The 16,044-nt window shown below is 50.7% G+C and overlaps 1 protein-coding gene across 1 annotated transcript; it reads left to right on the forward strand.

Moving 5' to 3' along the window:
* The first annotated feature begins 11,693 nt into the window (after positions 1–11,693).
* Positions 11,694–14,749, forward strand: LOC149339594 (uncharacterized). The gene is made up of 2 exons (XM_089550953.1): positions 11,694–12,249; positions 14,688–14,749. Exons 1-2 carry the CDS (start codon positions 11,694–11,696, stop codon positions 14,747–14,749), a joined length of 618 nt encoding a protein of 205 aa, XP_089407079.1.
* Positions 14,750–16,044: the final 1,295 nt, after the last annotated feature.

The raw sequence follows: 16,044 nt of genomic DNA on the forward strand, positions 1-16,044 counted from the left end.
CGAACTGTGGGGCTTATTCTCTGTGTCTGTACCCGTCGTTCAACGTGTATTGCTGAGCACATGTATGCATTGAGTTTTCTAAAGTCTGTTTTTCTAGAACTCTGTGTTGAGATCAGCGTGTTGCACTTGTCAGCGTGTTGGCATTTCCCTTTGAAATAGTATATGTGCGTTTCTTCTCAATAAGGCGTCATCAAATACGCTACTTTCATGCGGGGTATGAAGACACGGGCTACAGGGCAGCATTTAAGGCGATATTACAGCAGGAAGACAGGCTTGTCATCCTTCTACTGTAATATCTGTCACATAGCACTCCTCTTGAACAGTTGTAGCAGCAGGATAAATGTCTTCCTTCCACTGTAATACCTGTGCCACATAGCACTCCTCTTAAACAGTTGTAGCAGTAGGATAGATGTCATCCTTCTACTGTAATACCTGTGTCATATAGCACTCCTCATAAACAGTTGTAACAGGAGGATAACTGTCATCCTTCTACTGTAACGCCAGTATCACATGGCACTCCTCAGAGACCTTTCCAGCGAAGGCATCTCATTTCACTTAAGGGGCAAAATATCAAAGCATTATGACCATCATCATCAGCCAGACCACGCCTACTGCAGGGCAAAGGCCTCTCCCATGTCTCTCCAATTAACCCCGTCCGCCAGTTGCGGCCACCGTATTCCCGCAAACTTCTTAATCTCACCCGCCCACCTAACTTTTTGCCTGTTAAAGAACCCCAGGTGGTCGAAATTTCCGGAGCCCTTCCCTACGGCGTCTCTCATAGCCTCAGTCGCTTTGGGACGTTAAACCCCAGTAAACCAAACCAAACTAACTTTTTGCCGCCCCCTGCTACACTTGCCTTCTCTTGGAATCCACTCCGTTACCCTCAAGGACCAACGGTTATCTTACCATCGCATTGCATGCCCTGCCCAAGCCCATTTCTTCCTCTTGATTTCGACTAGGATGTCATTAACCCGTGTTTGTTCCCTCACTCACGCCGCCCGCTTCCGATCCCTTAACGTTACACCTATCATTTTTCTCAGATCGCAGATGGCGTGGAACCACAAGTAACCACTTTCGCCCGTCGGGGAGATAGTTGCGGCGATATAGCAGTTGTTCTCGAACGGCAAAGTGTGGCGCTTGGCGACGGAGAGCTCGAGGAGCTGAATGCGGCGAAGGTTATGAGACAAATAAGCCTGAAGGGGTGATCCGGGGATCTTTTTGCTGCTCAGAGACCATGTCGCTCAAGCGTAGAGAAGACAACAGAGCCGCGGATGATGAAGGTGTCGAAGAGAGGTTGTTGGGTAGCGGGATAGGAGAGCGGAACAAAGCATCCGCGTCAGCATGCTTCCGGCCAGACCGGTAGACAACACGGATGTCAAATTCTTGAAGTCGGAGAGCCCATCGAGCAAGGCGTCCTGTGGGATCCTTGAGTGATAACACAGCGCATGGTGGTGCGTGGCGACGTCGAACGGGCGGCCATACAAGTTAAGGGCGAAATTTGTGAAGTGGCCAGACAACGGCTAGGCACTCTTTTTCCGTGATGTGTAGTTGGTCTCCGCCTTCGTTAAAGCCCGGCTGGCATACGCGACGACATATTCAACAAATCCGTCTTTTCGTTGAGCGAGCACAGCACCGAGACCGGCACCGCTGGCATCAGTGTGCACCTCAGTGGGTGCGGCGGGATCAAAATGGCGCAGTATGGGCGGAGATGTGAGAAGATCCCGCAGTGTGTTGAAGGCTTGGTTGCAGTCCGATGACCAGTGAGACATCTCAGATTTAGTGGTCAGAAGTCGGGTTTAAGGGCTACTGAAGCGGTTTTAGAATTTGATGAGTTTTAGCTTGCCGAATGTGCGAAATGTGCTGATAAAGCCTGCGAAATTGTTTTGGTCTCGCATTTGAAATGGTGGCGTAATCGCCGAATAAAGTCGTCGTCGGCGTTCAGGCTTCTCTGAAGTGCACAGGGACGGGTAGAGGCTCCGATAATGACGTCACGTACGACGGCACTGCGTTGTAGCGAAGAAACCGTTATTCCATGGAAGAAAACCGACGCCGTTGAAGGTGAAGCTCACAATGCATTGTTTGGCGCCATCAGACGACGAACAGCAGCATGCAGGCGTAAGCAGCGGACATTGAAATTTCGGCAACAATGACGTCACTGCCGAGTTTCCTCGCACTTCTCCAAAGTAGTGAGGAGAAGCCTAAACATCGTTGCTGTTTTAATCGACGATTATGTCACCATTTTAAATGCTAGTGCAAAAATACTTTGCATGCTTTATCGAGAAGCTTGATAGATTCTAATTCTTGAATAACCTCGAATTCTCAAAAAACCGTTTCAGCTTCTCTTTAAGGGCGCGGCGATGGAAGCGAAGTTCCGTATAAAGCGACGGAAATAAGAGCAGAGGCCAAGGAGGAGAACGAAGAGAAAACATTTATTATAGCACTGTATTGAATTGGGAAGAGAAGCTGTGGATGGACGTTGACCTGGGTGGCAGTCCCTATTCCGGGACGCCATTGGCTGCCGCCACTGCCTGTGCTCTCTGGACCAGGGCCCGCTGGGCCTCCAGGTCCGAGCTGGACAGGGCCGCCTCCCAGCCCTCCCTAATTGGCTGATTTATAACTGCTACGTTTGTATTTAATTGGCAGGCCCACACCATGTGGTATAGGTCAGCATACTGCCCGCCGAATTTGCACCTGCCCGTGAATGTCGGGTCCACGTTTTAGTACGGCGGGATTTAAGAAAGACCCGGTTTGGAGCCGTCTCAGGTGGCACTCCTCGGTTCTGTCGAGACCCTTGAAACTGTTTCTCAATGAAGTTGTTTCTCAGTCGCCGGCTTCGGAAAATCGGCAACAGGACGCAATTTCGACGGGTCAGGAAGCACGCTATCTTTGCAGACTGTGACCCAAAATAGTCAATTGGCGTGCGGAAAAGCAGCACGTCTTCTAGTTAAGTTGTAGCCCAGCGTCAGAGAAGCACTTCAAAACTGTTTCGAGGGGGCTAAGATGTGTTTCGAAGTCAGGCGAGAAGACAACACTGTCATCCAGGTAACAGAGGGAGGTTTTCCATTCTAAATGTCGCTGGGGCGTTGCACAATCCGAACGGCCATGACAATGAATTCATATAATCCGTCGGGAGTCACCTGTCTTCGGTGGGTCACATGCGGCCATGTGAACCTGTCACTATCCTGAACGTAAATCTAAAGAAGAAAAGAATGGGGCGCCATGGAGATAGTCAAGGACATCGTCAATCCTAGAAGGGGGTAAACTTCCTTACGGGTGATTTTGTTTAACCTTCGGTAATCGACACAGAAGCGAATAGAGACGTTTTTTCTTAACGGTGACGACTGGTGAAACCCTAGGGCTGGTGGACGGCTGAATGACGTGGCGCTGCAGCATGCCTTTGACTTACTTGTTATTATATGACTCGGCGCTCGGTGGGAGAGACGCGCGTTAGCACCAGTGTAGTTTCATGGGCACAGTATCGGTGCGGCTTAAGGACGCTTGCTGGACGTCGAAGGAGCAACAAAACCGGTTCATCAAAGCCAGAAGTTGGTCACGTTGAGCAGGCTAGCATCGACAGCAGTGGCGAAGATGGATGAACAGATAGAATCTGGGGCCAGGCAAGGATGGCTGAGGGCGTTCATCTGTAGTTCATTTCACGGAGACGGGCCAGGGGTTATCTCGTGCAGTCGATAACGGCGTGGTGCTGAGACAAGAAATCTGAGCCTAATATGACGGTCATATGAGCATGAGGGCAGCACAACAAATTCGACAATATACATTGCGTCGTGTATGTAAACCCGAGCAGCGCACACAGCTTACGGCTCGATAGGGTGCGCTGTTGCAGTTAGAAGTGAGACACCAGATAGCGGAGTGGTCACTTCTCGCAGTGAACGGCAAAGATGAGCAGCGATGACAAACGGCGGCTCCAGTGTCAACAAGAGGGGAAAGCAACACTTTCGACACAAAGATCAATAACATTAGCTGGCGACGAAGCAGAACAGGCCAGGAGGATATGGGTCAGGTTTTCCTTCTGTGCATTGCACAGAGGGCAGGAAGGTGGGATAGGCCGGTAGTGGAAGAGTAGAGAGGAGGTAGGTTATAGTCCGCATTTGCAGACGGCGCCAAAGGTGTTTGCTTCCTTGTAGTGAGGGAGGAGTCGGGGGCGGTGGAGGGGGGGGGGGAAGGGGGGGTATATTTGCCTTTCGGCACGAGCATTCGCAGTGAGCTCAGCGAAGTTACACGCACGCTCCTTTGAGAAACCCCCCATGAGGTTCGCCTGTGCCCGATTTCTAGACCCTCGGGCTAACGAATCGGCGGCCTCATTGCCAGGGTTTCCAGAGTGCGCGGGTACCCAGATGAGCTCAGTGCTGCAGGAGGAGGGGGGGGGGGGGGGGGTTCTTGGTCAGTATTTGGTAGGTGGCAGGCTAGCATAATTTAGCAGTGCAGTTTTGAATCACTGAGCATACAGGTAGCACTGGAGCGGCCAAGCGCAAGCGCTATAGCTATTTCTTCTGCTTCCCCTGGGTCTTGCCTCGGAACTGCAGCTAATGGTTTTCCGAAGGTGGAGGGCTGGTTCGGCGGCGCATCGGAGAATGCGAGCGACGACGAGGTGACTAGGACCGGAGTGGTGTAGAGCGGACGGGTTGTCGTGAACGGGAGGGGGCGATGAGTCGGAAGGTTGGTAAGACCGGGAAGCACCATACCGGGTTTCGGCACCATACCGGGGAGCATAGTAGTCTAGTCTCGGTGGATCACAAGGCGGGAGTGTGCGGCGTCGGCAGTGCCGCGCGACATGGCCGGGGATGCCTCAGGCAAAACACACAGGGCGGTTGTCTGCAGTGCGCCAGCGGGTAACGGCTGGCGGCACAACGGGGAGAGGAGAAGATGACCGGGCCTGCGGTGGGTAAGAGGGGAAGCTGCCTGGAGAGCGAGTAACGGCTTCGACGTACGTGAACGAGGCAGCCGGCGGGCTTATATTGAGCTTGCGCACGTCGCCCCATTTGTTGTGCATACTCACGCGCTCATAAGATCTGAGCCAGTCTTCGACGTCTTGCTCGTCAGTGCCGCTGTAGATGGGAGGGTCACGTTGGCATATTGGTCCGGTGCACACAATGGCAGACGATGAGGGCGTGGGCGCTTGACCAGGCGTGGGCATTTTAGCGGTCCCTGTCGCTGGCAACATGCGGGAACGAAGTTCGAGGTCGCTCTCGCGGGTTCAGATACCCCGCAACCGCCACCAATTGTAACAAGGGGGTTTATTTAGAGGACCTGGCGAAGGTGAAGGTGGTCACTGAGCGCATGCTGCTCTGCTGACTCTGCATCGACCTCCTCGTCTTCGACTACTCGCAGAGGTCTGCTGCGGGTCATCTTCATTGATAGCTTGAATATGGTACATTGTCGAGTATCCTTTGCAAAAGCCTGCCTGATCATTTGGTTGATTGAGTGTAAGATTGCCTACAAGGTATTCTACTAAGGTAGAATACCTTGTAGGCAACAGACAATAAACTTATCGGTCTGTAATTCTTCATGTCCTTGACGTCTCCTTTCTTATGAATTAAGATAATGTTGGGTGGCTAGTTTTTCGAGCACAATCTCTCCTCCATCGTTCAACAAATCTGCTGTTATCTGATCCTCACTAGCTGCTTTCCCCCTTTGCATTGCTCCTAAGGCTTTCTTCCTCCTTCGTATGGCGGGATATCCCATTCCTGTGCTCTACTGCCGATTTCGCTACTGAAAACTCTTCGGCTACATTAACTACCTTATCCATATTGCTAACGACATTGCCCTCTTTGTCTTTTATCGCATACATCTGGTTTTCACCGATGCCTAGTTTCCTCTTCACTACTTTTAGGCTGCCTCCGCACTTTAGAGCATGCTCGATTTTCTCCATCTAAACTTCCTGATCTCGGCTGCCTTGCACTTATTTATTAAGTTCGACAGCTCTACTAGTTCTAATCTGGCTATGGAGTTAGACATCCTCATTCTTTGGCGTTTCTTAATCAGATCTTTAGTCTCCTGAGATAGCTTCCCGGTATCCTGTCGAACCATCTTACCGCCTACTTCTACGGGGCACTCCGTAATGATAGCTGTGACGATCTTTCATTGTTTCAACATTATGGTCGTCATCTTCAGTTAAAGCGGAAAATCTGTCCTGCAGCAAAATTCTGAATTTCTCTACTTTCATTCTTAATGCTAACTCGTTAATAGACTTCCGCTTCACTAATTTCCTCCGTTCCCTTTTCAAATCTAAGCTAATACGAGGCCTTACATTTCTGTGGTCGCTACAACGGGCCTTTCCGAGGCCTCCATATCCCCTACGATGCCAGGGTGAGCGCACAGTATGAAGTCTACTTCATTTTTAATCTCACTATTGGCCGCTCTTTGGCTCGTTTGCGGAAGCAGGTATTATAGGGCAGCTGAAATAGTAATTGAACTTTAAGCCTTACTCGGTCCCGTTTTGCTGACAATTTCTCTCATAAGGAGGCACAGATTTTATTCTGGCGACTATGTGTGGCCTCTCATTGTATTTGCGATATTTTACTTCCCCCAGATCCGAGTGCTAAATAAGTGCCGTTTACTGTTCACACAGTCTGTGCACAAAAAGGCTGAAAGTGGTAAATGAAAAATGGTGCATGCTAAGTTGTCATTGCCATTGCCATTTCAGTAAGTATATACTTGCTCTAATACACATATAGTCTAGGAGAATGTAGTGACCTGGTTGGCTCAAACAACTCGAAAAGAGCAACATTAAGACATGAATGCATCATGTACTCACCACTGTTTACATTATCAGTTTTCCACATTATATTGGTTGCAAAGAAAAAAACCAAACAGCAAAGAGGGGAACGAAGCAAAGAGGTAACATGCAAAAATGTTACCCTCTTTTTCTCATGCACTTAGAAATACTAAAGTGTAGGTGTGCTTGTGCCACACTCTAATAAACTGGCTTGTCTTACGTGGCTCTGCATCTTGGCGTGACTAATTGCGTCATGTTTTGTTCTAAAGGCCATTGCGTTTTAGTGCTAGTTAAGCATTACTTTTTCTACTACCTCTGTCTACTAGTGCGTCGTCAGTTTGTGTTACACTTTCTGCTTTATCACATGTAATTTTTTTAGGTATTGCACATTTCAGTGTTGTGTCAAGGGCATGTGGAAAGCTGTGGCTGGGCGTCGGCGCAGTCATAGAGGCAGGCGTCAGCGTCCCAGCGTTGGCGCACGGTTGACGGCGTTGTCCACGGTGGCCTCAACGCTGCTGCAGGAAGTAGTCATACCTGTGGGCTCCAGGCACGGCCCCCAGGTCAGGTAGCCCGGGTAAGCAGCGCTGTCGACGGAGGCGGCCCCTGACAGGAAGGGAAGAGTGGCGACTGGGTCTGGAGGTTCAGGCTCCCGACGACAGCTATCCAGGTCTGGTAGCCCGGACGTCTGCGGCCACGAAACCCAAGCCTGGGAACTCGGGGAGCGAGCAGAACTCGTCCACGTCCATCGCCGACCGCGCCCTTCCTCTTCTCTCCCGCACCCTCTCTTCGCCATGTATCATTTCCCTTTTTCTTCTTCGTCCGCCAACCGGTGGGTCTTCTGTAGCCACAGTGTGGCGCTGGGTCCTTACACAGGCCCCCAGCCTCTTGTGTGAATGAAACACAGGCAGTGCTTCTATTCTGTTGTACGCTATTTTTGAGTGTTGCTACTACACACACTAATCTGATTTTCATAAGCGTAAAACATTTTTCTAAATTATTTGTACAGATAAAGTTATTTATAACTGACACTATCAATGTCAAGGTGTAAATTTTGTGTTTGCTTTAAACCCCTAAATGATATGATCTGACCTGCGTGCTTCTTCATTCAACAAGCATGAAAGCGCAAGTATTACACTGTCCAACCAACAAATGTAATTCGATCCCGGCCCCGGTGGTCGAACTTCGATGCAGACGAAATTCCAGAGGCCCATGTACTGTGTGACGTCAGTGCACGTCAAAGAACCCCAGGTGGTCGAAATTTCGGAGCCCTCCACTACGGCGTCCCTCATAGCCTGATTCGCTTTGGGACGTTGAACACCAATAAACCCGCAATTAAAGTTTCATTCCTGGCTGTGAATACAGCATCGAAATGTTATGCCTGTGTTCTATTCTCTGCAGGTGCATTCATTTATTGTTTCTAGATGGAAAAGGCTCTGTGTACACACCCTGGACGGAATCCAAAACGATGCATTATTTCTGAAGTGGGACACCACAATGCCTGGTCAAGAGAAGCAATGGCACAGCGCAGCTTCATTTGCAACAACTGCTCAGGAAGGTGACAGTGGAAGGTAAAAAGGCTCTGCAGAAGGCACTCACTCGAGTGAAAATGGATGCACTCACAGGTGATTACTGGTTTTAGCTGTATTTTAGAACAGAAGTATATATATTCCCTCCGTCAATGTATTCGAGAATTTCAACTCAGGATTTGTTACCATACCGGATGGCAGCCAGTGACCAAATTCATTGTAGGTCTGTCGTCTTGTGAAGGTTTGCACATGAGGTTAATTGATGGGCGTAGTAGTAGACTCAGTTCTTGCTTTAGAAAGAAGGCTGTTGGTATTTGGCAGCCATGTGCTGTGAAGCTCGGGATATTAGAAGTGTTGAGGCCTAAGGGATTCTGATTCAGTGTAGGCATTCATGGGTGTTGTCACATTGGTTCTCTTTTAATGCAAATAGTAACATTTGCTAGTTGCCTTTGCATTGTGATCATTAATAACAGTGGATATCATAATTAACATGTAATTTTTCTCCCTTCAGGCGTTCTGGCTACACACAGCGGGATTCAAGCTGCCGCCATCAAGGCAATGAAAGATATTCGACTTTCTCGGAGAAGATGCACGCTATGACGCAAGGGGCCTCCAGTGTGACTCATTCGCTGCTTTCGTCTACCAATAAAGCTAACGTTGCGTTGGGTAAATATGAGCGTTTTTGAAGCGATAGCTTCACTACGCACCTCGGCCGTGTATACCCTTGGCTGCAGTGGACACACATCATCCGTTGTTTGTAGAGGAAGAGAGAAAGTGGGAGTGAAAGGCCAAACAAAGAGGGGCCGTAATGAAGAAAATGAATTTGAGGAAAGGAAATTATGCAGTAATTGTCATATATATATCTATATATATATATATATATATATATATATATATATATATATATATATATATATATATATATATCGGTGGACACCCGAACCGCACCGTACAGGAAGGGAGGAAGTGGGAGCGAAAGAAGAAAGAGAAAGACGGGCCGTAATGAAGAACATGATGAGGGAAGGTAATTGCGCAGTAACTGTGAATTCACATCCAGGGACGAAGACAAAGAAACTGCATGCGGGCACCACCTGACGAAGCAGCAATCCTGTTGTCGAGACCGACGCCCACATGCAATATGGCACGTTTCAGCATGTACTTGCAGCGGTCTCTTAATTTTGCTCACTATAGTGTATGCCCAAACATTCAGGATCACTGTGAAGACATGTTAGGTTACAAATTTCTTTCTGGATGCTTCCTCCCTTTGACATCATCATCCCGGAATGGTACACCAACCACACCAGGAAACAGTAGCTCGGAACACTGTAAACCGTCAAAGAAATTATTGCCGAGACTCAATAAGAATTGTGCTGTGCGCGCTTGGCCCGTAATTAATGTTCCGGCCCGCCATATTGGATCGTGGGGGGATTGAGGAAGGGTAGAGAGACGGGTGTTAAATGTTATGTGTTATTCAGTAAAGGTTTGTGCTTGCAGAGGTCGGATGGAGGGAGTGGAGGGGGTATGAAGTTGGGTGAAGCGATGGGTGAAGTTTTCCTTGAGCTCCAGCATCTTGGTAGGCATAACGTCCATGCGCTGCTCAAGTTTTTCGATGAGGGCGGAGGGGGGCATGGGCGGGGGTGGGGAGCGGTGTCTGAGGTGTGCTGCAACTTTACTAGGAGGGGGGGGGGGGGTGCTCGAAGTGTCTTGTGGTTGGGAAGGCCCTGGATTCATGAGGGGGTGCAGGAAGGGAGCAGGAGTTAACATCTTGTGAGGACTGGGCTGGCGGAGGATGACGGGTGGCTTTGCCGGAAACGCGGTCTTTCAAGAAGTTGAAGAAAGCTAAAGAAGTGCCGCATTTTGCGGAGGCTCCGGCAAAGCCCTCCGCTATGGCACCTCTTTCTCTCCCTTCCGTCTTTCACTCCCTGCATGATTCTTTTCCACACTTCGCACAAGCATTCTCAGCGTCACATTAAAAAAAAAACTGATGAAACAGCTCGCGCATGTAGCGGTTTGTACAGCCCCAAGGCTTTCGATAGCGGTTTGTACAGCCCCAAGGCTTTCGAAGCCCGCCGCCCTACGGTAGGTGCTTGCATGTGGTTTTGCTATTTTGCCAACATGGTACTATTGGCGTCCGCCCTCCGCGGTGACTAAGTGGTTTGGTCGTTCGGCTACTGGCCTGGAGTACCCGGTTTTGAACTTTACCGCGGCTTCTGCCGTTCGATGGAGGCAAAAGGTTTGGTTTGGTTTGGTTTGGTTTATGGGGTTTAACGTCCCAAAGCGACTAACGCTATGAGAGACGCCGTAGTGGAGGGCTCAATGCGCCCAACTGTCTCACTTGACGGTGGACACCTCATCCTCAATAGGCTACACGTAACGCTTTGCTGCTGCCGTTATGCCCCCTATATGTCTTCATAGAGGACGGTTACCATTATGTAACGCGACATCAGGCGACAGCTGTTATGTAGAGGTAGAGAATACGTAGGCGACTTCTCATATCCGTATAGCCCAGAGCGGTCTTTAATTTTCTACACATTTTCTACTACCTCTCCTCTCCGTGCCGCCGCACCAGGCGCGCGGAGCCACCTGAGACCCTTTCCTTGGATGACGCGTTTCGCAGCAGCTGCCGCAGGTGGACCGCGCTTCATTACTCCCCTTTGGTCATACTCTCCCTCCTCAGGTGAAATTCTGGAGGCCCGTGTGCTGTGCGATGTCGGTGCCCGTTAAAGAAGCCCAGGTGGTGGAAATTTCCAGAGCCTTCACTACGGCGTCCCTCATAGCCTGAGTCGCTTTGGGACGTTTAATAAACCAAACCAAACGGATGATTCCCGTGCTAACCACCCTCCGGTTCCGTATTTCAGCGCACCATCCTCCTTCCTCGGTAACCCTCCTCTTTTCAGAGCAACACTGATTCCCGCGGCAACCACCCTCCACTTACACCTTAAGCTCTCGCCATATCCCTCTTCCCATGGAGGACTACTCGCGGCGCCCATTACACGAGTCACTGTTGTCTGAGATTGGGGAAGGGGGGACTACCAAGAACGCCCAGTCTTGCATCTATTTCTTCGTGCAGATAAAGCAGCTTCCCATACAAGAACTCTCAAAGCATCTGCTGTACAATGATATCAACAACGCTGTGACGATTCCCCAAGTCAGCGGACGCGAAGTACGCCGCAGGCGCCGTCTCCGCGGCACCCAGCTGCACGGGGAAGAAGGGAAAGGGAAATAAACGCTCCCTCGCTTTTCAAGGAGAGGAGCCAGTTTGACTCCCGCCAGCAACGTGTACTGTCGGTTTACGGGCGCCCCTTCCCGCGCCCTCCTCAGGGCACGTCGGTGACCCGTTTCGGCATTCGCTTCCAAGCTCGCCCCTTTACAATACTATAACAATTCTGGCGACGAGGTAAAAGTTTTCCGGCATCGCATCATCTGCAACCATGCCGACCTACGGAGCATTGGAGCCATTCCACGGGGAAGGAGGAGCCTGGACGGAGTACTTGGAGCGAGTCAAGCTCTTCTTCGACGCCAACAGTGTTCCAGAGGAGAAGAAAAGGTCCGTGTTCCTGACATGCTGCGGGTCCAGCACCTACTCCTTACTATGGAGCCTGCTGACGCCTAAGACTCCAAATCAAGTCTCCATCGACGAGACATTCTCCGTGCTGTCGGGCCACTACATTCCTAAGCCTTCCGTGGTGGTCTGCCGCTTCAGATTCAACAGTCGCTCTCGCCAACCGGATGAATCGGTCAGCTACTACATCGCATCACTGAAAAAGTTTTCAGCAAACTGTGAATACGGCACCTTCCTTTCTGACATGCTGCGGGACAGACTCGTTTGCGGCATTAATGACGCGCCCATGCAACGGCTCATGCTTGAAGAGCCAAACCTGACGTTCGAGTCTGCAGTCAAGGTCCTAGTTGCAATCGAGACGGCGAAAAAAGACTCAAGCATGTTGATGCAAGCCCAGGCTATGGCCGAAGCTCAGCCAGTTCACAGTACGATGATGCGAGCGCAAATGAAACAGACGTTAAGTTATCGCTGTGGAGAGCCGCACTACGCAACAGTATGCCAGCACGCCAAATCCCGGTGCAACTCATGCAGTAAGATCGGGCATCTGGCCCGAGTATGCCGCGCAAGCGCTACCGACACGAAGCAAAAGAACGTGTCAAGGAAGCACTATACGGAGAGGCAACAAAAGCAGCCAGTTCACAGCCTTGCAGAGAGTGGAAATGAGACGTGGCAGATGTTAAACTGCGAGTCGCAGGCAGACCTCTTAGAATGGAGCTGGACACGGGGGCCAGTGTCTCCGTAATGGGGGAGACCGAATTCCAACAGCGGTTTCCTGAGCTCATCCACCAGACGTGATTCTAAAGAGTTATTGCGGAAGACTGACATAAGGAAGGGCAAGGTTACCGTTTCAGTCCAGTTCGGGCGACTAGAGGCAACACTGCCTTTGTTTGTAGCTCCGGACCAGTGGACGAAACTGGATCAGTGCGCTGCAGCTCAACCTCAATGACGCCAGATCCGTTGACTCACAAGCATTGACGAGCTGCTGACTTGCTACAGAGAAGTATTTTCAGAGGGACTAGGCACATTCAAAGGTGTGAAAGCCAAAAAAATTGTTGTCAAGGAAGATTCAGCTCCTAAATTCTTCAAACCGCGAACTTCGCATTGCAAGACAAAGTTGCAGAAGAATTGCAAATAATGCAACGAGAAGGGGTACTTACACCCGTCAGAACGTCTGAGTGGGCAGCCCCAATTGTTCCTGTGCTTAAGCAAGACGGCCGCGTGGGCATATGTGGCGACTTCAAGGTCACAATTAACGGTGCCACAGTGCTGGAGAAATATCCTGTGCCGCGAGTCGAGGACCTCTGTGCGAAACTTTCAGGTGGCAAAAAGTTGACGAGACTGGACCTGAAAGACGCTTACCAGCAGGTAGAACTTGACACGAGTTCACAGAGGCTAGTGACGATCAACACGCCTCAAGGCCTCTTCCAATACACTAGGCTACCTTTCGGAGTAGCTTCAGCGCCGGCCATATTCCAGAGAGAAATGGAAAACTTGCTACAAGACATGCGCCATGTCACCGTGTATTTTGATGATATATTGGTAACGGGACTGGATGATGCAGATCACTTGAGTACCGTATAGCCAGTGTGCTACAGCGTCTACAGGAAGCAGGCCTCAAGCTCAAGCTAGAGAAGTGTTTATTTCTGGCGACAGAAGTTGAGTGCCTGGGCCATGTCATAAACGCAGATGGACTGAGGCCAACGCCAAAGAAAATAGAAGCTGTCGGGAATGCTCCAAGTCCCAAGGACGTCAAGCAACTTCAGAGCTACCTTGGACTCATTAATTTCTACAGGCGTTTTCTGCCTAACCTTTCGACAGTTCTCCGGCCCTTGAATCTGCTGCTTACAAAAGAAACTCCATGGAAGTGGACAAGCGTAGAGGAACAAGCTTTCCGAGAAAGTAAGGATCTACTAACTTCCACACCGGTACTGCATCATTTCGATTCTTCTAAGCAAATCGTTCTCAGTTGCGATGCTTCACCGTACGGAATCGGAGCTGTCAGCTGGACAAAGAAGCTCTTGCCTTAATTTTCGGTGTCTCGAAGTTTCATCAGTATCTCTAGGGCCAAGATTTTGAAGTAATAACTGATCACAAACCACTTCTGGGACTTCTCGGGCAAGACAAGCCTATTCCCAACAGGTCATCACCGAGAATGATATGTTGGGCAATTACCCTGTCAGCGTACAAGTATACGCTTGTGTACCGCCCTGGCACCACCAGCATCAGCAACGTCGACGCGCTGAGCCGGCTACCGCTTCCTACAGAGCCCTGCGCAGTACCCAAGCCTGCTGACATCTTCATGCTTGAACATTCATATCCGCGACTTCTTTCGCCATCTGCCATTGCCAAAGCTACAGATCGTGATCCTGTTATGTCACTACTACGCCAGGCGCTCCTTACTGGTGGACGAGCTGCCAAGAGGAAATGATTGGACACTATTTCACAAGAATCGTACAGAGCTGAGTGTTCATGAGAACTGCGTCCTGAGGGGAACACGAGTGGTCGTTCCTAAAGTTCTTGATCTGCTTCATGAAACTCACCCAGGTGTTGAAAAGATGAAAGCAGTCGCACGGAGCCACATTTGGAGGGAAGGACTCGACAGTAGCATCGCACAGAAAGTGCAGCTTTTCAAAATCTGCCAAGAACACCAGAGAATGGGCACAGTCTAATCCGTGGCCGTTTCAGAAGAAACCATGGTCTAGACTGCATGTCGACTTTGGTGGTCCATTTCAAGGGCACTGCTACTTTTTTGTGCTAGTCGATGCCTACTCTAAATGGGTAGAGGTAGTTCCCGTTCATGCACCTTCAGCGGACGCCACAATTCGATGCCTGCGAAGCATATTTTCCACACATGGCATTCCAGACATCATTGTCTCCGACAACGGCACCGCATTCACCAGCGAGAAGTATACGCTGACTTCTTGAGCAAGAACGGCATACGGCTATTCTTATCGCGCCATACCACCCGGCATCGAACGAAGCAGTGGAACGCGTCGTGCAGACAATTAAGGGGAAGCTCAAGAAGGCAGCGCCTGGAGATTTCCAAACAAACATCGACAGGATCCTGCTTTCCTACAGAACAACGCCCCGCGCGTTTCCTGGGTCCCCTCCCGCTGAGCTCCTTATGGGCAGGCAACTGCAAACGCCCATTCAACGAATGCACCCCGGCCTAAGGGCTCATGTGGACTTCAAGCAGTTGAAGCAAAAGATGCGCTGCGATAGCAACGCACGCAAAAGCTCTTTGTCTTTGTCCGGCGAGCCGGTCTTTGTTCGAAACTTCCGACCAGGCCAGCTTGGATTGCCGGAACGGTTCGCCATCCCACAAGTTCTTCGTCGCTTCAAATACAGCTCGAAGACGGAACGCTGTGGAACAGACACGCGGACCATGTGCGACCGCGAAGGACCCCCGGCGTTCTCTCTGACGACGAGGAGCCTCTTCCTGCACTGGCAGCGACAACGGGCATGGAACAGCTGTGCCCACCTCGCTGCTCATTAAGCACCGAGCCGTCTACAACAGCCTCGGCGCGGCAACAGCAGTCAAGTGCGGCCCCTTTGCGCACCCAGCTTCGTCGGTCTTCCCGGGTCCGGAAGCCTGTTATCTACTACGGACTATAGAGGCGTAAACAAGCGCCGCTCGACACCAGTGCCGTGCGGCAGGCTTCATAACAAAGGGAGGAGTGTGACGATTCCCCAAGTCAGCGGACGCGAAGTACGCCGCAGGCGCCGTCTCCGCGGCACCCAGCTGCACGGGGAAGAAGGGAAAGGGAAATAAACGCTCCCTCGCTTTTCAAGGAGACGAGCCAGTTTGACTCCCGCCAGCAACGTGTACTGTCGGTTTACGGGCGCCCCTTCCCCGCGCCCTCCTCAGGGCACGTCGGTGACCCGCTTCGGCATTCGCTTCCAAGCTCGCCCATGATATTTCGCTATCACGACAGTAGTACGTGCGCGAGTAAATTATATATACCTCAAGAGCATCTACATGTGGAGTAAGTAAATACATGCAACGCGCCCTGCGCGTCAGACAGCCAAGAGTAATCGTTTGTCAGCCACGCCTAAATGTGGGCGGAGTCAAGTAACGGAGGTTGGTCAAGCTGCCATTGAGGAGGTGCGCGCAAACCAATGAGGAGAGCGTGTGGAGAGAGGCAGGGACTCGCTGTCTCGCTGGTTTGGCGTTGCTCGAGCGAATCAGCGGCACAAAGGGGTTTTCGAGTTCAAGGTTG

Source organism: Amblyomma mixtum, chromosome 6 (assembly GCF_055824585.1).
Source record: "Amblyomma mixtum isolate Tamu chromosome 6, ASM5582458v1, whole genome shotgun sequence".
NCBI classification, from domain to species: Eukaryota; Metazoa; Arthropoda; class Arachnida; order Ixodida; family Ixodidae; genus Amblyomma; species Amblyomma mixtum.